Genomic DNA, 22,610 nt, shown 5'->3' on the forward strand with positions numbered 1-22,610 from the left:
AAGGCTGTACCAAGGATCCAATTACAAAGGGACAACTCTTTGCTGACCGATAGTAAAGAAAGTGAGGTGAGGTGAGGTGGGGTGGGGGGAGGGGGAGTGTGTGCGCTTTGACCTTGAGCTGTTTAAAAAGCAGCTACTTTCTCTCCATCTTTTTGCTGGGGGAGATCTGAAGCTGTAACAAAGTTGGGTCACAATAAAGATTACCTGAACTTACTGCTGGGCTCAGACTCATTGAAAGCTTTGAGCTTCAGATTTTTTTTTTGTTTTAAAGCTGCTCATTTCTTCCAGCCTCCTGCACTAAGTTTCTAATGTCGTGTATCAGATGGAGCAGTGAATGAGTAGCTAGTATCGTTAGAAATTGTAAATTTTTAAGCAGTACAGGTACTGCATCGTTTCATCAACATTGTAAAGGTTACTGGCAGCGCTGGGAGGTGTGGGCTGTGTTCGCTCGAAACTCTTATCTTTAAAATTGAGAATAGCTAAAATGATATATTCAGAAACATCCTTGAAGTCTAAACGCATTTCAATTTTTTAAAAGAGCTGCTGAAATCTTTCTGAAAATTGCACTGGAATATGTGCAGTTAGGCCACAGCTCAGGTCAGGCTGTAAGGGTGAATGACCTATTCCTCATTTTGTGAAATTGGTTTCAACTATGTAGACATAGTCATAGAGTTGTAGAGCTGGAAACAAACCCTTCAGTCCATATCTTAAATGAATCCAGTGACCCATTTGCCAGCATTTGGCCTATGTTCATTTGTACCCTTCCTATTGATATCCCCATCCAGCTGCCTTTTAAATGTTGCAATTGTACCAGCCTCCACCACTTCCTTCCATACACGCACCACCCTCTGCGTGAAAATGTTGCCCCTCAGGTTTTCTAATCTTAAAAAAATGGAGTGAGTTTGTGGTTGTCTTTAAAAAAAAGTGGGTGGCATGGTGGCACAGTGGTTAGCACTACTGCCTCACAGTGCCTGAGACCCGGGTTCAATTCCCGCCTCAGGCGACTCGCTGTGTGGAGTTTGCACATTCTCCCCGTGTCTGCGTGGGTTTGCTCCGGTTTCTTCCCACAGTCCAAAAATGTGCAGGTTAGGTGAATTGGCTGTGCGAAATTGCCTATAGTGTTAGGTGAAGGGGTAAATGTAGGAGAATGGGTCTGGGTGGGTTACGCTTCGGCGGGTCGGTGTGGACTTGTTGGGCCGAAGGGCCTGTTTCCACACTAAGTAATCTAATCTTTCCCCACTCACCTTCAACCTATGCCCCTTTCGTACTGGACCTTTGGGAAAGACCTTGGGTATTCACTCTATCCATGCCCCTTACAAGAGTCTATAATTTTAAGGAGGGGAAAATGAGGACTGCGGATGCGAGACATCATTTTCCACCCCCCCCCCCACCCCACTTTATCCCAGTCCCGTGACTTCAACTCAGTACGCCCTCTTGACCTTTTCCATCAACTTTTCAATCTATCAGCTCCACCCACTTCTCCAACCTATCCATCGCCAAACCATTATTTCCCGATGCCTGGAGGAGGAACACCTCATTCTGCCTTGCGACCCTGCAACCACACAGGACAAATGTGGATTTCAACAGTTTCCTCACCTCCCCCCACTTTATTCCAGTCCCAAGCCTCCAACTTGGCGCTGCCCCTTCTGACCTGTCCATCATATTTTCCTATCTATCTGCACCATAACCCCCTCTGACCTATCATCTTGCCACCCCACCTCTCACACACTCACACACACCTACCTACCTTCATCTACCTATGGCATTAACAGCTACCTTCTCCCCCAATCTCACCCTCTTCCCATTTATCTCTCAGCACCCCCAGCCCACAAGCCTCATTCCTGATGAAGGGCTTATGCCCAAAATGTCAATTCTCCTGCTCCTTGGCTGCTGCCTGACCTGCTATGGTTTTCCAGCATCACACTCTCGGCATAATTTTAAGGTAATTGGAGGAAGGTTTCTGGGAGATGTCAGCGTAGGTTCTCTACTCAGATAGTGGTGGCTGTGTGAAATGCACTGTCAACAGTGTTAGTAGAGTCAGAAACATTAAGGACTTTTAATTGACTCTTGGATAGGTACATGAAAGTTAGTACAATAAATGGTATGTAGGTCAGTCTGATCTTAGAGTAGGATAAAGGGCCTGTACTGTGCTATGTACCTAAGTAGAGTCAAAAATGTTGTTTTATCAGCAGTACAGTCAGATCCGAGCAAACAAGGACATGCAGGTCATACTGCGCTTAGACAGAGTGAAGCATACAGAGTTACAGCTGCACAGGAGGTGCGCAGAAGCAACATTCGATTTCGCATTGGAGAGCTCCATTCAGCAGTCTAATAATAGCAGGGAAGAAGCTATTCTTGAACCTGTTGGTACATGTGTTCAAGCTTCTGTATCTTCTGCCTGACAGAAGATGGTGCAGGAGATCATTCCCAGGGTGGGAGGGGTCTTTGAGGTTGGTAGCCTTTCCATGACAACGAGAATAGGTAACTGGCTGATGGGCAGAAGACAGACAGTCCGAATTGATGGCTTTTTTTTCTGAATGGCAAGATGTAACTAGTCAGGTGCCACAGGGTTGGGTTCTTGGACCTCAACTATTTACAATCTACATTAGGGACTTGGATACACGTATAAAAGGCTCATTTGCCAAATTTGTGGATGACACATAAATAGGCGTGATGGTAAATTGCAATGAGGAAACATGAACCTTTCAAATGGATCGAGATAGGTTAGGAGAGTGGGCCAAAATGTGACAATCAAGAACCTACCTATCTCTCTATTAAATAAACTCAATGAATCTTTCTCCTGTCCAGGGAATTTTGAAATATTGTAACTAATGTATCCATAATCTCCACTGCCACTTCCTTTGGTACCCTAAGATGTAGGCCATCAGGACTAGGGGAGTTGTTTGCCCTCAATCCTAATAGTGTACCTATCGACGTTGATGTGACTTTGACTTGCTCGTTCCAATCCGAATGGTACTGCTGTCCTCCAAAGTGAAAACTGAGGAAAAGTATTGATTTAGCAGCTCTGTCATTTCAGTGTTCCCCTTATTAACTCACCTGTTTCACCTTCCAAGGAACCAACATTTACTTTAGCGACTCTGTTCCCTTTGGCACAACAACAGAAGCTTTTGATATTTTATACTCGGCTTCTTTCGTAATTTACCTTCCCTATTTCTATTCATTTTTTAAAACCCCTTTGTTTGTGTCTGGAAGTTTCCCGATGTTTCAGCCTTCCAAAGGTCTGGAGTAACATTCCTGAACAGGCTGAAAATTAAAAAGAAAACCACATTCACATTTAAATGAAACCCACCTTTCAGGGGCTGGGGGCGGGGAAAACCAACCCCCATTGTCCCCTATTGGTTGGAGGACACCCCAACCACGCCCCCTCAGTTGGTGACGACATTGTGTGGACCACGCCCCCTTTGTGTTGGCGCATGTGCAGTGTAGGTCCCGCGGCCGGACAAAGACCGTGTTACTGAGTGTGGGAGAGGAATGGCGCCGGCGGCTGAAGGAACAAGAACAGGAGCCGCTGGAAAAGCTGAGCAGGTCCGGCAGCTCGTGTCGGGAGAAATGTGAGGACGGGTTTCGGGTCCCGGTGATCCTTCTTCAGAACAGGACCAGGTTTCAGAAACATCCCGGGGAGGTCGCCAGGCCCGAGCGCCAAGACCTGGCTCCTGCCCCCGGGGAGAGGAGACAGTGAGACAGGGTAGGATTGGGAACCGCGGGAGGAGGGAGACTGGGGAGTTTATAAACTCCTAGGGGGAGGACTGAGGCCTCCAATAGAAGCCCCACAGGCCCCAGTGTTTACTTCACCGGCGAAGGAGCTCTCGGGTTGCCCGGGCAACCGGCCGCCATCTTTGTGAGGGTCAGGCGCATGTTGTCCTGGGGCGGGGTTGTTGGATTGTTGTATAATATTGATCTCCTCTGTACTTTTAATCTTGAATATTTTTAGAATGTACACTGGCTTCAATTTATGAATTCTAAGTACAGAAGCAAACTATAAACATCTCCTTACATGTATCCCAACATGTGCATAGGAGCCAAGACTGTCTCAAGATTTACTGAGGTGCTGAATCAATAGCTCTTTCTATTTTGATTAATGAAAGTGGTGCCCAGCAGACTCCTGCTCACAGCCTGTTCTGTCAGCCTTTATGGGAAAGATAGGATAGCAAAACATCTCTGACTCTATAATTGCTGAGATTACCTTTACAACCTTTCTTAAACCAGGCTGCAATGTTTGCAGTTCTCTAGTCTTCTGGCACCTCCTCCAAGTCCATGGAAGACTGATAAATTACGGCTTCCACAATTTCTGTTGTCCCTTCCTTCAAGATTGTTGGATGCATTTCATCAGTGCCTTGTCAAACTTTAAGTACCAAATGCTTATCGAAGACTTTTTCATGTTAATTCTTTACTCTTGGGAGGTCATGTTGCGGCTGTCCAGAACATTGGTTAGGCCATTGTTGGAATATTGCGTGCAATTCTGGTCTCCTTCCAAGGAAAAGATGTTGTGCAACTTGAAAGGGTTCAGAAACGATTTACAAGGATGTCGCCAGGGTTGGAGGATTTGAGCTATAGGGAGAGGCTGAACAGACTGGAGCTGTTTTCCCTGGAGCGTTGGAGCATGAGGAGTAACCTTATAGAGGTTGTAAATTTATGAGGGGCATGTATAGCATAAATAGACAAAGTCTTTTCCCTGCGTTCGGGTCTGTTTCCACGCTGTACATCTCTATGACTCTGTTGGTTGCATCTGTAAGATCCTGAATCAGCACCTTGAGGAGAATTAGAGTGGAGTGAGAACAGAGGGGGGAGAGAGAGTGGGATGGTGCTTTCAATTTTGTGGAATAACAAAATAAAAGTATATTCCGCAGAAAGTAGAATTGCTTGTTCAGAGTTGTTACCCTGCACTGAGTGTGATGACTTTTGTAATCTCTTTTTAGAGTATTTGAAGATTTGAAGACGGAAATTTCAAAATCGACAGATGAAGGCCTTATGCCCGAAGCATTGACTCTTCTGCTCCTCGGATGCTGCCTGACCTACAGTGCTTTTCCAGCGTCACACTTTTGAAGTCATGACTCTCCAGCAACTGCAGTCCTCACTTTCACATCAATGTCTGACAGTGACACTGGGACATCGGGACTGCAATGATTTTTGACTGTGATTCTGTGAGAAGGAGCAAAGCGTTTGCTTCCTGCTCGAGTACATTTTCAGAATCAGTGGGACTGGATGAGAGACCCTACGTTGCAGCGCAGCGAGTGTGGAGCCTGAAACAGTTATACGAACTGGAAAGAGGAATTCACGGCAGGGTGGGGCTGTACCCACGTTTGTGTGCGGCTGAAGCTTCGGCCATGGAGAAACCTGAGGAATCCCGTCCTGTGAAGAAACCGTGGAAGTGTGGTGACTGTGGGAAAGGCTTCTGTGCCCCGTCTGCTCTGGAGACTCATCGGCGCAGTCACACCGGGGAGAGGCCCTTCAGCTGCCCCGAGTGCAGGAAGGGCTTTACCCAGGCATCCGCCATGCTGACCCTCCGGCGGATCCACACGGGGGAGAGGCCTTTCTGCTGCCCCGAGTGTGGGAAGGTCTTCAGCAATTCCTTCGCCCTGCTGAGGCACCAGCGAATCCACAAGGGGGAGAGGCCACTCTCCTGCCCCGAGTGCGGGAAGGCCTTCAGTGATTCCTCTCACCTGCTGACCCATCGGCGGGTCCACACAGGGGAGAGGCCCTTCAGCTGCTCCGAATGCAGGAAGGCCTTTACCCAGGCCTCTGCCCTGCTGATCCACCAGCGGCTCCACACAGGGGAGCGGCCCTTCAGCTTCCCAGAGTGCGGTAAAGGCTTCAGCGATTCCTCCACCCTGCAGACCCACCAGCGGGTCCACACGGGGGAGAGGCCCTTCAGCTGCTGTGAATGCGGGAAGTGCTTTAACCAGGCCTCTGCCCGGCTGAGACACCAGCGGTCCCACACCGGGGAGAGGCCCTTCAGGTGCCCCGAGTGTGGGAAGGGCTTTGCCCGGGCCTTCAACCTCCAGACTCACCAGCGGATACACACGGGGGAGAGGCCCTTTAGTTGTCCCGAGTGCAGGAAGTGCTTTACCCAGGCCATCACACTTCAGAAACACCAGCAGGTCCACATAGGGGAGAGGCCCTTCAGTTGCCCCGGGTGCAGTAAGGTGTTCACCTGCTCCTCCCACCTGTGGAGGCACCAGCAAGTTCACGTACCATAGCAGAGGCATTGAAGGAGTGCCATTATTGACTGGAGTATTAACCCAGTTCTGGGGCCTCCCGGGTTTGAATCCTGCCGTGGCAGATGGTGAAATTGGAATTCAGTCAGTAATCTGGAGTTCCAAGTCTAACGATGAAGCCATTTTTCGGGGGGAGTTGGGGTGGGGGTGGGGGGGGGGGTGGAGTTAGGGTGAGAAAACCCCCATCTGATTGACACACGTCATTTTTCGGGAAGGAAACTGCCATTGTGGGAAAGGATTCACTCAGTCATCCCAGCTGCATCCTTTACCCTGTCTGGCCTATGGTTGACTCCACACTGCACCCGCACCCACTTCACCCCCCACTGGGCCCGTCCCATTCCCCAGCAAATGAACAGGGAGAAACCTACTTGGATACAGAGTATACATTGAAATTGCTGAATGAGGCAATACTTCCTACACGTTAAGAAAGGGAGTGTGTGCGCTTTGACCTTAAGCTGTTTTTAAATAAAAAGCTCTTTCTACGCCTTTTTGCTGCGGGGGTTGGGGAATCTGAAGCTGTAACAAAGTTGGGTCACAATAAAGGGTTACCTGAACTTACCGCCAGGCTCAGACTCTCATTCAAGGCTTTGAGCTTCAAATGGTTTTTGTTTTAAACCTGTTGATTTCTTTCAGCCTCCTGCACTAAGTTTCCAATGTCGTGTATCAGATGGAACAGTGAATGAGTAGCTCGTATCGTTGGAAATTGCAGATATTTCAGGAGTGCAGGTCCTGTGTTGTTTTATGGACATTGTAAAGTTTCCTGGCAGCACCAGGAGGTGGGGGCTGTGTTCATTCGAAATGATGGGCAGTTGTTGGTGTTGGACTGAGGTGGAGAAAGTTAAAATCGACACAACTCCAGGTTAGAGTCCCAACAGATTTATTTGGGAGCGCTAGCTTTCGGAGCGCTGCTCCTTCATCGGGTAGGTGTTGGGCAGGATCATAAGACATAGAATTTATCGCAAAACATTACAGTGTCATGCAGTTGATAAGATTTCCTGAACATGTCCAGTTGCGATTCAGTCTTTCCTCTTTGAGAATGGGTTGCAGGTTTTGGTTCATTAACATGTATATCCCAGAACTACTTTTAAGTCACATTCTCCAGATGACTTAAGATTTTGTAAAAATAGGTGACATCTCAGCTCAGACAAAGCAAGAAAGGTGTGAGGTTCAAGTCTGTCTGTATCCCAGTCCTGAGTCACACATGTTCTATTTCCAAAGTAGGAATTTATAAAATATTACATAGATTGACTGCCTGCAGATTGTATTTTGCTCAAAAAGCACAATGTATCTGCAAATGCAAATTCACTGCATAGGTTTGTTTGTGTGTGTGTGTGCATGAGAGAGAGAGAGAGAGAGAGATGGAGTGTTTGTGTGTGCATGCTTGATAAAGTATTTCGATGCAGTGGAGTATAAGCCTGTGAGAGGGTGTGTGCATGGATTTGAGTGTGGGAGGTGTGTGTGAGAGAGGGTCTGTGTGACTGGGTGTGTATGTATGGGAGTGAGAGACAGTGTTAAGTGTAGTGTGGTCACCCAAGGTCCCGGTTGAGACCATCCTCATGGGTTCCAAACTTGGCTATCGGCCTCTGCTTGGCCAGTAGAAACAATTCAGCAGTTACTGGGTGACATGGTGGCTCAGTGGTTAGCAGTGCTGCCTCGCAGCACCAGGGATCCGGGTTCGATTCCCACCTCGGGCAACTGTCTATGTGGAGTTGGTACATTCTCCTCATGTGTTTCCTCCGGGTGCTCCAGTTTCCTCCCATAATCCAAAAGATGTGCAGGTCATGCTAAATTCCACATAGTGTTGGGTGCATTAGTCAGGGGTAAATTTAAGGTAGGTGAATAGGTCTGTGTGGGTTACTCTTTGGAGGGTCAATGTGAACATTTTGGGCCAAAGGAACATTTGTTTCCATACTGTAGAGAATCGAATCTAATCTACACACACACATTGGAGAGGGCAGGGTGAGACTTGTCTTTCACTTTGCAGAAGGTGGGAGGTCCTGGATGCTGTGATTCAGCGTAAACACATGCTGGGAGACCTTTGGCTCAGAGAGATGGAGTTGGAAGCCAGGCTGCAGGCACGTCATGGGGAAAGTTAACCGGACACTTTATTCCAGGAGATGGTCATTCCCCTCTGGACAGATCCTTCTGATTAGGTCACTGGACAGGGTCAGAAGGGTGTGAGTGTGAATCACACAGGTAAAGGGGATCGGAGATTGGGAGGCAGGGGGAGCAGCTAACTGGCTGAGTGGTGGAGGGGGCGTTGGGGGTAAGGGCTGAATATTGACAGGTGATTGTCGTCTTTCTCTGAAGTTAGCAGCAGGAGGCCAGATGGCATTGGTGTCTGTCTGGCACCAGGTTCAGGAACCGACGTGCTCAGGACAGGAGAAGTGGGAAAGGGAGGCTGCAGTGGGTGTGATCCACAAAACTCAGGAGGGGCAGAGCTTCTGCTGAGGGCGCATGAGAAGTCAGAAGCTAAAAAGATGAAGCACAACATCAAAGCTCTGGGTGGCATGGTGGCTCAGTGGTCAGTACTGCTGCCTCACAGTGCTGGGTATGATTCCAGCCTCCGGTGACTTTGGCACATTGTCCCCCTTGTGTCTGCGTGGGTTCCTCCCACAGTCCAAAGATTTGCAGTTTAGGGTGGATCAGCTGTGCTGAAGTGTCCAGGGATGTGCATTTTCAGGTGCATAAGCCATGGGGAACTGCAGGGTTGTATGGTAAGTGGGTTGGTCTGGTGGGATGCTATTTGGAAGGTCAGTGTGAGGTAAATGGGCTGAATGGCCTGCAGTGATTCTACTGCTTTAGCCATTTGTATCTTGAGAAATGATTACTGTGGTCCTGGGGAAGGTGGGATTTGTAGTGTCACTGCCCTCTGTCCGTTCTCTTTCTGTCCCCCTGTCCATTTTCTCTCTCTTGACACTGACCCTCAGCTCCTCCCCCCTCAACCATTCTCTTTCCCCACCACCTATTATTTCTCGTGCCTCCATCCCTCTTTGATCGCTGTATCAAGCCCTTGTAAGAAGAGAGAGACAGATGGTGATGACTCTACCTGGGAGATGGGGGTGCACGAGAAATGGCTGATCTTTAACATTGAGAATAGCTGTTCAGAAACAACATTAAAGCATGTTCAATTCTATTTTTTAAAAAAGCTGCAGGCATCTTTCTGAAACTTGCGTTGAAATATGTGCAGTTTGGCCACAGTTGAGGACAGGCTGTAAGGGGTGAGTTGCCTATTCTAATATTGTCAAATTGGTTCTATGTAGAAATAGAGTCATGGAGCATGGAATGAAACAGTTTGGTCTGTGCCGACCAGATATCCTAAATTATTCTGTTCCTATTTGCCAACATTTGGCCCAAACACCTTTAAACCTTCCTGTTCGTACACCCATCCAGGTGCCCTTTAAAAGTTGTAATTGTACCAGCATCCACTCCGGCAGCTCATTCAATACATTTACCATCCTCAGCCTGAAATAAGTTACCCCTTAGGTCCGTTTTAAACCTTTCCCCACTCTCCCTAAACTAATGTCCTCTCGTTCTGGCATTTCTTGAGGCATATTAAATGTCACCCGTTTTTTCTAATCCTTTGGTGCCTCATCTTTCCCCACTCAACCTAAACCTATGCCCTCCAGTTTGTGGCTCCCCTAACCGAGGGAAAAGGAATGCAAATTTGTGCAGTCAGCCAAAATGCAAAAGGAATACAGTGTCGAGCCGTGGGGGGTAGGGGGAAGGAAATTGTGGTTCAACTTTTTTTTTCCTCCGATTGGCATTTGGAGACTTCAAATCTATCCGGAACGTTAAGCATTTCTAATATTGTCAAATTGGTTCTATGTAGACACTGCGCATGTCCGCTGGTGTCAGCAAAAGACTGTGCATGCGCCTGGTTGTACGCACTTTCGACTCAAGACCTACTTTCGATGGACCAATAGGGAACTCGGGAGGACCGGAAGAAATCTTGTCCTCCTGCCAATCAGAGCACCAGTATTGTCTGAATGCGGAAGTTGAACAATGAGCTTCTGAAGCAGCACCTGCTGCTGTTCCTGTTTCTCTAAATGAAAATTGAGCTTTATCCCAAACTGCAACTTTCTTCCTCTGTCCAACAACTGTGAGTACGGCACTCTCTTTTCTCGCCATCTGTTCCACTTTTTTTTCATTCTGGCGTTCAATTGTTGACTTGCAACAACTGAAAGGAAAGGGAGTGAATTCAGGGTGGGGACAGAGTGTAGAAATATTGGTCGACAGTGTGGTGCTGGAAAAGCATAGCAGGTCAGGCAGCATCCGAGGAGCAGGAAAATCGACGTTTCGGGCAAAAGTCCTTCATCAGGAATTTTCCTGCTCCTCGGATGCTGCCTGACCTGCGTGCTTTTCCAGCACCACACTCTCGACTCTAATCTCCGGCATCTGCAGTACTCACTTGTCTAGAAATGTTGGTCCAGATCTGTGTCTCAATTGGCAAACACATGACAAATGCATGACTGCAATGTGATAATATGCTGTGGGAAAACAAAAGCAGAAAGGAGGTGCATTGTTTTAATGGTGATATGTTGGGATATGGAGAAAGTGAGGAGTGCAGATGCTGGAGATCAGAGTTGACAAGTGTGGCCCTGGAAAAGAACAGCGGGTCAGACAGCATCCAAGGACCAGGAGAGTCGACGTTTTGGACACGAGCCGTTCATCGGGAATGTTATGTGGATGTACAAAGAGGTTTCAGTGTCTTTCTACACCAGTCAATACCCGTTGTCAGACAGGTGCACTCAGCAGTCAGCAGGGCAAGTGGTGTATTAGCAAAAGGAATTGAGTTCAGAAGTGGGGGGGGGGGGGCTTCCTGTGGTTAGGGGGTCATTGAATATATTCAAGGCTGTGTTCATCTGATTTGGAACAACAATGAAATGGATGGTTATGAGGGAACAGAAAAAATGGTTTTAAGAACAGTTACAGAATCGTACAGCATAGAAACAGATACTTGATTTCATGCTGACTATATTAATAAAGTAAACTAGTCCTACCTTGTTTGGCCTATATATCTCTGAACCTTTCCTATTCATAAGAGCAGAAATTAAGCCATTCAGCCCACTGGGTCTGCCCATACCATTCAATCATGGCTGAGAAGTGTCTCAGCCCCATTCTCCTGTTTTCTCCCTGTAACTCTCGATTCCCTTGATACTCAAGAACTGTTTCTGTCTCAGTGTTAAATATCCTCAGTTACCTGGCCTCCACAGTCTTCTGTGGCAATGAATTCCATCAGTTCACCACTCTCTGGCTAAAGAAATTTCTCCTAATCTCCGTTCTGAAAGGTCTTCCCTTTACTCTAAGGCTCTGCCCTCAGCTGCTTGTCTCTCCTTCCAATGGAAACATCTTCCCAACATCAACTCTGTCCAGGCCATTGAGTATTCTGTTTGTTTCAATTAGATTCCCCTGAGTGTGGCCCTGTTAATCAGCATGAACCCAGACCCTTCAGGATGAGGTACAGCAGGGATTAGGTTCAACAAAGTGAGAATGGAGGGAGTGTGTGGGATGGAGATTTTGAGCTTCCAGGGAATAAGAATTACAGAGAGTTTGCTATAAATTAGAATTGATTGGAGGGGCAATGGGCCAGGGAGTGGCAGATGGAGATTAATTTAGGGAAATGTGATGTTTGCATTTCGGTAAGGCAATCCAGGCAGGACAGTTAAGGGAGTGTTTCAGAACAAAGAAACCTTGGAGTGCAGGTTCATTGTTCGTTGAAAGTGCAGTCTCAGGTAGCCAGAATAGTGAAGAAGGCATTTTGTATGCTTTCCTTTATTAGTCAGAGCATTGAGTATTGGAGTTGGGAGGTCATGTTGTGGCTGTACAGGACATTGGTGAGGCCATTTTTAAAATACTGCATTAAATTCTGGTCTTCCTGCTACAGGAGAGATGGTGTGAAACTTTGAAAGGGGTCAGAAAAGACTTGAAAGGCTGTTGCCAGAGTTGGACGGTTTGATGTACAGAGAGAGGCTGAATCGGTCAGGGATATTTTCCTGGAGCATCAGACGCTCCGGGATGACCTTATAAATATTTATAAGGGGCATGGATAGGGTGAATGCAAAAGTAGAGAGCATATGTTTGAGGTGAGAGGGGAATGATTTAAAAGGGACATGAAGGGCAACTTGTTTCCTGCAGAAGATAGTGCATGTATTGAATGAGCTGTCATAGGAAGGGGTGGAGCCTGATACAATTACAGCATTTAAAAGGCATCTGGATGGGTACAAGAATAGGAAGGGTTTAGAGGGATTTGGGCCAAATGCTGGTAAATGGGACTAGATTAAGTTGGGATATCTGGGCAACACATATGAGTTGGACTGAAGGGTCTGTTTCTGTGCTGTATGACTCTCTGGGTCTTTGGTGAAACCAGAAGTCTCATTGTGAAGACTGGACTTTCAGAGCAGCCTTCAAAGATGTTTTGTCCTTACTGGGAGAAGAAGAAGTTACAATGAAATCTTTCATTTATGAGACAGCACCTGAGTGAGTGAGTGCATCTGAGATTTTGGTGGAAAGTGGGATTTCATGCACTGTGGGGATGAAACCCTACCCTATCCAGTCATTTCTGCTGGTGGGTGAGACCACTCCTCAAGATTAGTTGGAGTAGATTTAGGATAGAGATGAGGAAGAGCTGCTTTTCCCAGAGAATAGTGAATCTATGTAATTCTCTGCCCAGGGAAGCAGTAGAGGCAGCTTAATTAAGTATATTCAGGACACAGTTAGATGGGTTTTTGCATGGTAAAGGTATTAAGGGTAGTTGGGACAATGCAAGGAGGAGAAGCTGAGACAATGGAGAGATCAGTCATGATCTAAATGAATGGCAAAGCAGACTCGATGGGCCAAATGACCTACTCCTGCTTCTATTAGTATGAAACTCTAACCATGCATTTCCCATGGCTAACCCACCTAACCTGCACATCTCTGGACACTATGAGCAATTTAGCATGGCCAATCCGAATCAAGGCCAGTGAGCAATACAGTGCTGTGAAAAATGAATATCCGAGAACAACAGAAAGATATGGAGAGTAAATGTACCAGCAATCAAAACTGGATTCGAAAGATCATAAAAATTGAAACTAAAAATGGTATGTCTGAATGTGTGCTGCATTGCAGCAAAAGCGAATGAATTGACTGCACACATTAAAGGGAATAATTAAAATATGGGACTCCTTACAGAGATATGGCTCCAAGATGACAAGGATTGGATCCTCAATATTGAGGAGGTGATCAAATGGAAAGCAAGATAAAGGTAGAGGATTAGCACAGGTAATCAAAGCACTGATCACAGGGTAATCTGGTGTCAGCTCTGATTTCAGGTCCTGATTTCTCACCCCTTCTGGATTTCTGCTGATGCTTTGACCCCCTTTTTTTTTTAACACCTTCCGGAACAAGAAGTCAATCCAGACCCACAATCTCCCAGCCTGTTAATCGTCCAGACACCGAGTGTAGTCATAGCAGGGAATAAAATAAGAAATGTGAACCAAAATTAGAAATAAGTAGGTGCTTGTGCTTAATATTGTTCAATAGGAAGGAAACCAGAAATACTATTCTCCCAGGATTTCTACAGTGCCTTATTTGAGGAATTCTCTCACCCTTACATCGAGCTATTAGTACCCACTATGATTTACAACAATATTTTTACCAACAGAAAAAAAGTATCTGTTCTCAAATTGACATAGAGATATACAGCATGGAAACTGACTTTTTCTCTCTCTCTCATGCACACACATGCACAAGTCCTTGGGGGTGAATTTGTGTTTGCAGAAGGATATTTGCATATGCATTCTATTTTCCTCAGAAAATGCACAATCTGCAGGCAGTTAATACATGTAATATTTTGTAAATTCCACATTGGAAATAGAACCAGTCTGACTCTAGACTGGGATACAGACAGATTCTGACCTCACACCTTTAATGCATTGTTTGAGCTGAGGTGTCTCCTTTTGTTATAAAGCCTTAAAGTTATCCTGAGAAGGTGCCTTACACGAAGTTCTGGGATTTACATATTAATGATGTCTGCAATCCATTGTAAAACATGAAAGACTTAACAATCCCGGTTTGTTCAATATATCATTTCAATGCCAGGACACTAATGCTTTTCCAGAAATTGTGTCTTATGATCTTACACTCCACAACCACCTGATGAAGGAGCAACGCTCCAAATGCTAGTGCTTCCAAATAAACCCGTTGGATGAGAACCTGGTGTTGTGTGATTTTTAACTTTGTCCAGATAAGGTGGGATTGGCCAGGCCAAATTACCTATAGTGCCCAGGGATGTGCAAGTTCGGGTGGATTGGCGGTGCTAAATTACCCACAGTGCCCAGGGATGTGCAGGTTAGACGTATTAGTCAAGGGGTAAATGTAGAGCAATAGGAGTAGGAGAATGGGTGTGGTGAGGTTGCCATTCGGAGGTTGGTGTGGACTTGTTAGAACAGTGAGGGTTCTGTGAAGAGAAGGGATTTTTGTTAACTGTTCAGGAAGTGGGGGGAGGGGGGAAGCAGTGGGTGGAGTGCGGGGGTGGGGGGGGACGTTTGTTCACTTGTAGCAACTGGAGTGAACCCAGGTAGGGAGCAGACTCTGCAAACTCAGATATGTCTTAATTACCTGGGTAAGAAGGGTTGGAAGGATAGGGTGTTGCTGTTTTCCCTAGTGTGTCAGAATGTGAGGGGTAACCTGATAGACTTATTTAAAATCATGAGGGGCATGGATTGGATAAATAGACGAGGTCTTTTCCTTGGGATGGGGAGTCCAGAACTTGAGGGTAATAGATTTAAGGTGAGGGCAGGGGGAGGGAGACTGCAAAGAGACCTAAGGGGCAACATTTTCACGCAGAGGATGGTGCATATATGGAATGAGCTGCCAAAGGAAGTGGTGAAGGCTGGTACAATGACAACATTTAAAAGTCATCAGCCTGAGTGTATGAAAAGGAAGGGTTCAAAGGGATACGGACAATGTGCTGGCAAATGAGACGAGATTAATTTTGGATATCTGGTTGGGCACAGAAGAATTTGACTGAAGTGTCTGTTTCTGTGCTGTACGTCTCAATGACTTTGGCTTTCCACAAATGTTTGTCATGTCTGTATGTTCAGTTTCTCTCTGGTGGCGGTGTCAATGCCTTGATAGCTCATTTTGCTTTCTCACCCCCCCTCCTCCTGGGAATGTTAACCATTTTGTCTGGTGGTTCTTCAAGAACCTGCATTGCAGGTTCACCCTGAATTGACATTTTTTGGCTTTCCAAAATCAGACCTGCTCAGTCTCAGCAATATCCCAGTGTTGTGAAAGATATTAAATTTCAGGTGGAGTTATCCAAAACTCAGATGTCAGTCTTGATGTTTTTGCTTTTCTGCCCCTATAAGATCCTGAATCAACACCTTCAGGAGAATGAGTTAGAGCGGAGGGTGGGAGAGAGTGAGTGTGGGATAGTGCTTTCAATTTTGTGGAATAATAGCACAAACAAATTGCTTGTTCTGAATTTTTATTCTGGACTGACAGTAATGAATTTTGTAATCTCTTTTTAGAGTATTTGAAGATCTGAAGATGGAAATTTCAAAATGAACAGATGAAGGCCTTATGCCCAAAATGTTGACTCTCCTGCTCCTCGGATGCTGCCTGACCTGCTGTGCTTTTCCAGTGTCGCACTTTTCGATACTAACTCTGCAGCGTCTGCAGTCCTCACTTTGACGTCAATGTCTGACAGTCACTCAATCCATCGGGACTGCAACAATTTTTGACTGATTACGTGAGAAGGAGCAAAGCTTTTTGGTTCCTGTTTCAGTCCGTTTTCAGCATCAGTGGGACTGGATGAGAGACCCTACTGTTGGAGTGCACTGAGTGTGGAGCCTGAAACAGTTTTCAGGCCTGGGAAGAGGAATTCACGGAGGGGAGGAGCTCTACACGTGTGGTGTGCGGCTGAAGCTTCGGCCGTGGAGAACCCCAAAGAATCCTGCCCCATGGAGAAACCGTGGAAGTGTGGTGACTGTGGGAAAGACTTCCGTTTCCCATCTGCTCTGGAGATTCATCGTCACAGTCACACCGGGGAGAGGCCATTCCCCTGCACAGTGTGGGAAGGCCTTCAGCAATTCCTCCGACCTGTTGAGGCACCAGCGGGTCCACACCAGGGAGAGGCCCTTCAGCTGCCCCAAGTGTGGGAAGGCCTTCAGGAATTGCTCTGACCTGTTGAGGCACTGGCGGGTCCACACGGGGGAGCGGCCCTTCAGGTGCTCCGCATGTGGGAAGGGCTTTACCCAGGCCTCCACCCTGTTGGCCCACCGACAGGTCCACATTGGGGAGAGGCTGTTCCTCTGCACCGAGTGCGGGAAGGGCTTCAGCAATTCCTTTGCCCTGCTGACCCACCAGCGGGTCCACACGGGGGAGAGGCCATTCCCCTGCACAGAGTGCAGGAAGGCCTTCAACAGTTCCTCCGACAGGCTGAAGCACCAGCGGGTCCACACTAGGGAGAGGCCCTTCAGCTGCCCAGAGTGTGAGAAGGGCTTTACCCAGGCCTCTGACCTGCTGAGGCATCAGCGGGTCCACACAGGGGAGAGGCCGTTCACCTGCTATCAGTGCGGGAAGAGTTTTAACCGCTCCTCCCACCTGCGGGGACACCAGAGAGTTCACATGCCATCGCAGGGTGTTGAAGGCAGCGACGGCTGAGTGCCTTTATCGACTGGACTATCAACCCAGTTCCAGGAGTTGCCAAGGCAGATGGCGGAATTGGAATTCGGTTAAAAATCTGGAGTTCAGAATCTAACAACGAAACAATTGTCAGGGAGGGGAGGGGAGGGGAGGGGAGGGGGAGGGGAGGGGGAGGGGAGGGGGAACCCCCATCTGATTCACTCACCACCTTTTTAGGGAAGGAAATTGCTGTTGTGGGAACAGATTCATTCACTCGTCGCAGTGCATCCTTTACACGGGCTGGCCTACACGTGACTCCAGACCCACAGCAGCCTGGTTGACTATTCTGCACTCCTTTTCCCCCCCACCCCAACTCCAGCCGATGAGGGGGGAGAAACCTACTTGGAGACAAGGTATGGGTTTAAATTGGTGCATGAGGCAATACTTCTTCTAGTTTATGGCTATACCAAGGATCCAATTCCAAAAGGACAACTCTGTGCTGACAAATAGTAAAGAACGTGGGGGTGAAGGGGCGCGGGGAGAAATGTGTGTGCTTTGACCTTGAGCTGTTTCTAAAAAATAAGATACTTTTTCTACACCTTTTTGCTGGGGGGATCTGAAGTTATAACAAAGTTGGGTCGCAATAAAGATTACCTGAACTTACCGCCAGGCTCAGACTCTTACTGAAAGCTTTGAGCTCCAAGAGGTTTTTGTTTTAAAGATGCTCATTTCTTGCAGCCTCCTGCGCGAAGTTTCCAATGTCATGTATCAGGTGGAGCAGTGAATAAGTAGCTAGTATCATTAAAAATTGTAATTTTTTTAGGAATGCAGGTACTGTGTTGTTTTATCAGCATTGTAAAGTTTCCTGCAAATGCAAATTCATCCCATGGACTTGTATGTATGTGTGTGCATGAGAGTAGTGTGAGTGTGTTTTTGCATGTGTGTATGATGGAGTATGAGCCTGAGAGGGTGTGTGCAATGGTGGGTTTGTGAGTGTCTGAGAGAGGGTCTGCGTAAGTGTGAGAGAGTGTAAGGTGTGGCGTCACCCAAGGTTATCCTCATGGGTTCTGAACTTGGCCATCAACCTCTGCTCAGTTTGGAAACAGTTAAGCAGTGACACAACACACATCAGGGAGGACAGAGTGGCACTTGTCTCACAGAAGGTGGGAGGCTCTGGATGCTATCATCCAGGGTAAACACACTCTGGAGGACCTTCGGCTCAGATAGATTCAGCTGGAAGCCAGGCTGCAGACACGGTGTTGGTGGGTGGGGGGAATCTTAACCGGACACTTTATTCTGGGAGACAGTCATTCCCCTCAGGACAGCCTTCTGATTGGCTCAGGGATTGTCTCCATTCTCTGCAGTTGCCAGCTGGAGGCCAGATGACATTGGTGTCTGCCTGGTGCCAGGATTCAGGAACCGATAAGAAGAGGGAGAGAGAATGGATGGTGATGACTCTACCTGAGAAATGGCATATTTTTAAAATTAAGAATAGCTAAAATGATATATTCAGAAACATTATTAAAGCATGTTCAATTTTATAAAAAAGCTGCAGACATCTTTTGAAACTCGCATTGAAATATGTGCAGTTAGGCCACAGCTGAGGACAGGCTGTAATGGGTGAATGGCCTATTCCTAGTCTTGTGAAATTGGCTCAGACTATGTCAAAAAAGAATCATAGAATTTTAGAGCACAGAAACAAAGCCTTCGGTCCCGACCAACCAGATATCCTAAATTAACCTAGTCTCATTTGCCAGCACTTTGCCCATACCCCTGTAAACCTTCCTGTTCATGTCCCCATCCAGATACCATCCAAAAGTTGTAATTGTACCACTTCCTCTGGCAGCTCATTCAATTTATGCACCACCCTCTGCGTGAAACAAGTTGCCCCATAGGTCGCTTTTAAGTTTTCCCCCCTCACCCTAAACTACTTCTACTTCTAGACCTCCCCACCCCAGGGGAAATACCTTGTCTATTTGCATTATCTATGCCCCTCATGATTTATAAACCTCTACCCCCTCAGCCTCCAATACTCCAGGGAAAACAGCTCCAGCCTTATCAGCCTCTCCCTGTAGCTCCAAACCTAACAACATCCTTATAAGTCGTTTCTCAACCCTTTCAAGTTTCACAACATTCTTCCCACTGAGTGATCAATAGGCTATGAACAATCTATTTTTGTTGGGGTGGAAGAGAGGACATTTCTTAAGGCCAATTAACTTTCACACTTTTTCTTTCTAATCCGAGGTCACTCAAATCTTTCCCCACATACCCTAAACCTTCTCGTTTAGGACCCCCAACCCTGGGGAAAAGATATACAAAAGTTGAGCAGCCAAACAAATGCAAAAGGGCTAAGAGGTCGAGCCATAGATGGGGAAAAGAAAGTGGCTCCAGCCTTTTTTTCTCCTCTTGGCATGTGGACACTTCAAATCTGTCAGTCATACCACCTTCCAGAATCTCCAGCGTCTCTGTGGCAGCGAGCACTGCGCATGCTCCTGGGAGTCAGCAAAAAAACGACACCAGCTGCTCGGTGTCCGCGCACACGGCTCGCGCCCTTCTTTTGATGGACCAATGGGAAGCACTGGAGGACCGGAAGGAGACTGATCCTCCTGCCAATCAGAGCGCCCCTATTGTCTGAATGCGGAAGTTGGAACATGAGCTTCGGAAGTTGCTGTTGTTGCTCCTCTCTCTCTCTCTGAATAAAGATTGAACTTCACCCGAGATTGCAACCTCCTTCCTCTGTCCAACATCTGTGAGTAGGGCACTCTCTTTCTCACCCTATTTTCAATTTCGTTTCTAAATTCTGAGCTTCAGTTGTTGACTTGCAGCTAATGAAAGGAAATGGGGGTTGGGGGAACAGACTCTGCAAGCGTTGGTTCAAGTCTGTCTCCATTGGCAAACGCATTACCACAATGTGATGATTTTACCTTTGCCGTGGAAGAAAATGCAGAAAAAAAGCGCATTGTTTAAATGGTGATATATTGGGATGTGGACAAAGTGAGGGCTGCACATGCTGGAGATTAGAATCGAAAAGTGTGGTGCTGGAAAAGCACAGCAGGTCAGGCAGCATCCGAGGACCAGGATTGTTGGTGATTTGGACACGAGCCCTTCGTCAGGAATGATGTGTGGATGTACAAAGGGGCCTCAACATCCTTCCACACCAGTCACTGCCAGTTGTAAGACACGTGTAGCAAGCAATCAGCAAGGCAAGTGGTATATTAGCAAGAGTTCAGAAGTTGGGAGGCTTTCTGCGATCAGGCAGCCATTGAATATATTCAAGCCTGCGTTCATCTGATTTCTGAGCAACAAAAAAGTGGATGGTGATGGGGGAAGGCAAAAATAATGTTTTTAAGACCAGTACAGAACAGTTACAGAGTCACACAGATAAGAAACAGACACTTCAGTCCAACTAGTCTATGCTGAATATATTCACAAACTAAACTAGTCCCATGTAGTTTAGCCCATATCCCTCTGAACCTTTCCTACTCATGTACTTATCCAAATGTCTTTTAAATGTTATTACTGTACCTATATCCACCACTTCCTTAGGACATTGATTCCACACACAAACCACTCTCTTTCAAAAAAAAAGGTGTTCCTCATGTCTTTTTAAAATCTTTCTCCTCTCTCCTTAAAAATTTGCTCCCTAATCTTGAAACCCCCATCTGAAGGAAACAGCACCAGTCACTCACCTCATTAACACCCCTCTTGGTTTTATAAACTTCTCAACTTCCTGTGCTCCTGTGAAAAAGGTCCCAGCCTATCCACTTAGATGTAGGTATAATCATATCCAGTTATGATCTGTTCAGTGCTGGTGCATGCTCAAAAGACCAAATGGCCTCCTACTGCTCCCAATTCTCTCACACAGTGTCCAAGACAGCAAGAGACCATAAAACATAGGAGCAGAAATTAGACCATTCAGCCCATCAGGTCTGCTCATAGCACACAACCGTAATTGATAAGTTTCTCAACCTCATTCTCCCACTTCCTCCCTGTAACCCTTGATACTCAAGAACCTATCTATCTCGGTCTTAAATACCCTCAGTGACCTAGCCTCCACAGCCTCATGTTGCAATAAATTCCACGGATTCACCACTCTCTGGCTGAAAAGTTTCTCCTTATCTCCCTTCTAAAAAGTCTTCCCTTTTCTAGTCTCTTTCAGGTCCTGGTCTTGCCTACCAATGGAAACAGCTTCCCAATGCCCACTTTGTTTAGGCCTTTCAATGTTCTGTATGTTTCAATAATATCTCCCCTGAATGAAAGTGTGGGCCTGTGTTATGGACTAAGCCAGACCACTCAAAACATTCTTGAGCAGGCAGCCCCAGACCATAACTTTGCAATTTGATTTGGTAAGTGTACAGTGAAAATTACCTGGAGTAAGTTAGCTTGGTTGACTACTAGATTTTAAAACAGACAAAACTTTATTCACAAAATTACACAATGAAACACAAAGATCAGAATAAAGAACCCCTACAGAACTCAACCTTGCCGACTATACTTGGTTATGCTGTTCTGAATATGCACAATAGTCCCAATAAGCCAACTCCCTTTGAAAACCAGTATAAATGGAACACATGCTTATAGGTTGAAGTTGAGAGGCGGAAAAGAGAGAGAGTTTCCACATAGCTCCCTGTTGAACTTCCAACCAGTTCAATACTGAACTAAAACTGCTCAGCTCACTCCTCTTTCTTTATACAGGTCACTTCTAAAACATGACCAATTTGGCCTGAAGTCACACCTGTTTACATATAAACAAAAGGCCTTTCAAAATCCGTTTCATCTCTGTTCAAACCAGACTGATCAGAACCTGGCCGGTTTATTACCTCTCTGAAAAAAAGTCATGGACAGAGTCTCCTTGAGCCAGAGAAAGGTTTTTAGTCAAAAAAGGAATTAGCTTTGTGACACCTGCTAATCAGCATGAACCAGACCCTTCAGGGTGAGGTACAGCAGGGATTAGGTTCAGTAAAGTGAGAACGGAGGGAGAGTATGTGGGATGGAGATTTTCAGCTTCTAGGGAATAAGAGAGGAAAAAGAGTTTGCTGTAAATTAGAATTGATCGGATGGTCTAATGGACCGAGGAGTGGCAGATGGAGTTTAATTTAGAGAAATGTGAGGTGTTGCATTTTGGTCAAGCAATCCAGGCAGGACTGGCACAGTTAAGGGGAGTGTCACAGAACAGAGAGATCTTGGAGTGCAGGTTCATGAGTCCTTGAAAGTGAGTCTTCGGAGGTCATGGAGTGGCTGTACAGGACATTCGTTAGGCCACTTTTAGAATACTGTGTTCATTTCTGGTCTCCCTGCTACAGGAAAGATATTGTTAAACTTTGAAAGGTTCAGAAAGGATTTTCAAGGCTGTTGCCAGAGTTGGAGTGTTTAAGACACAGGAAGAGGCTAAATACGCCACTGAAAATTTTCTGTGGAGCATTGGAGGTTGAGGGGTGACCTTATAGATGTTTATAAGGGGCAGGATAGGGTGAGTACCCAGGTTAGGGAGTCCAAAACTGGACGGCATATGTTTGTGGTGAGAGGGAATGATTTAAAAGGGACCTGAGGAGCAACATTTTCACAGAGGGTGATGGAGTCTGATACAATTACTACAAAATTTAAAAGGCATCTGGATGGGAATATGAAGTGGAAGGGTTTAAGGGGATATAGGCCAAATGGTGGCAATTGATTTAGGTTAATTTAGGATTCCTTGTTGGCACAGATGAGTTGGATTGAAGGGTCTGTTTCTGTGCTGTATGACTCTCATCATCTTCGGTGAAA

At 46.4% G+C, this 22,610-nt stretch overlaps 1 protein-coding gene and 1 pseudogene across 1 annotated transcript in view; both read left to right on the plus strand.

Moving 5' to 3' along the window:
• The window catches only part of LOC140460036 (uncharacterized), a 111,236-nt gene extending 104,859 nt beyond the window's left edge, over positions 1-6,377 (plus strand). The window contains exon 6 of the mRNA XM_072554443.1: positions 5,124-6,377. Coding sequence (XP_072410544.1) covers positions 5,124-6,218 — 1,095 coding nt within the window. The 3' untranslated portion in view covers positions 6,219-6,377. The remainder of the gene's footprint in view (positions 1-5,123) is intronic.
• Positions 6,378-8,368: 1,991 nt separating this feature from the next.
• Positions 8,369-17,000, plus strand: LOC140460254 (uncharacterized; annotated as a pseudogene).
• The last annotated feature ends 5,610 nt before the right edge of the window (positions 17,001-22,610 follow it).

The sequence above is a fragment of the Chiloscyllium punctatum genome, chromosome 36 (assembly GCF_047496795.1).
Source record: "Chiloscyllium punctatum isolate Juve2018m chromosome 36, sChiPun1.3, whole genome shotgun sequence".
In the NCBI taxonomy this organism is placed as follows: domain Eukaryota; kingdom Metazoa; phylum Chordata; class Chondrichthyes; order Orectolobiformes; family Hemiscylliidae; genus Chiloscyllium; species Chiloscyllium punctatum.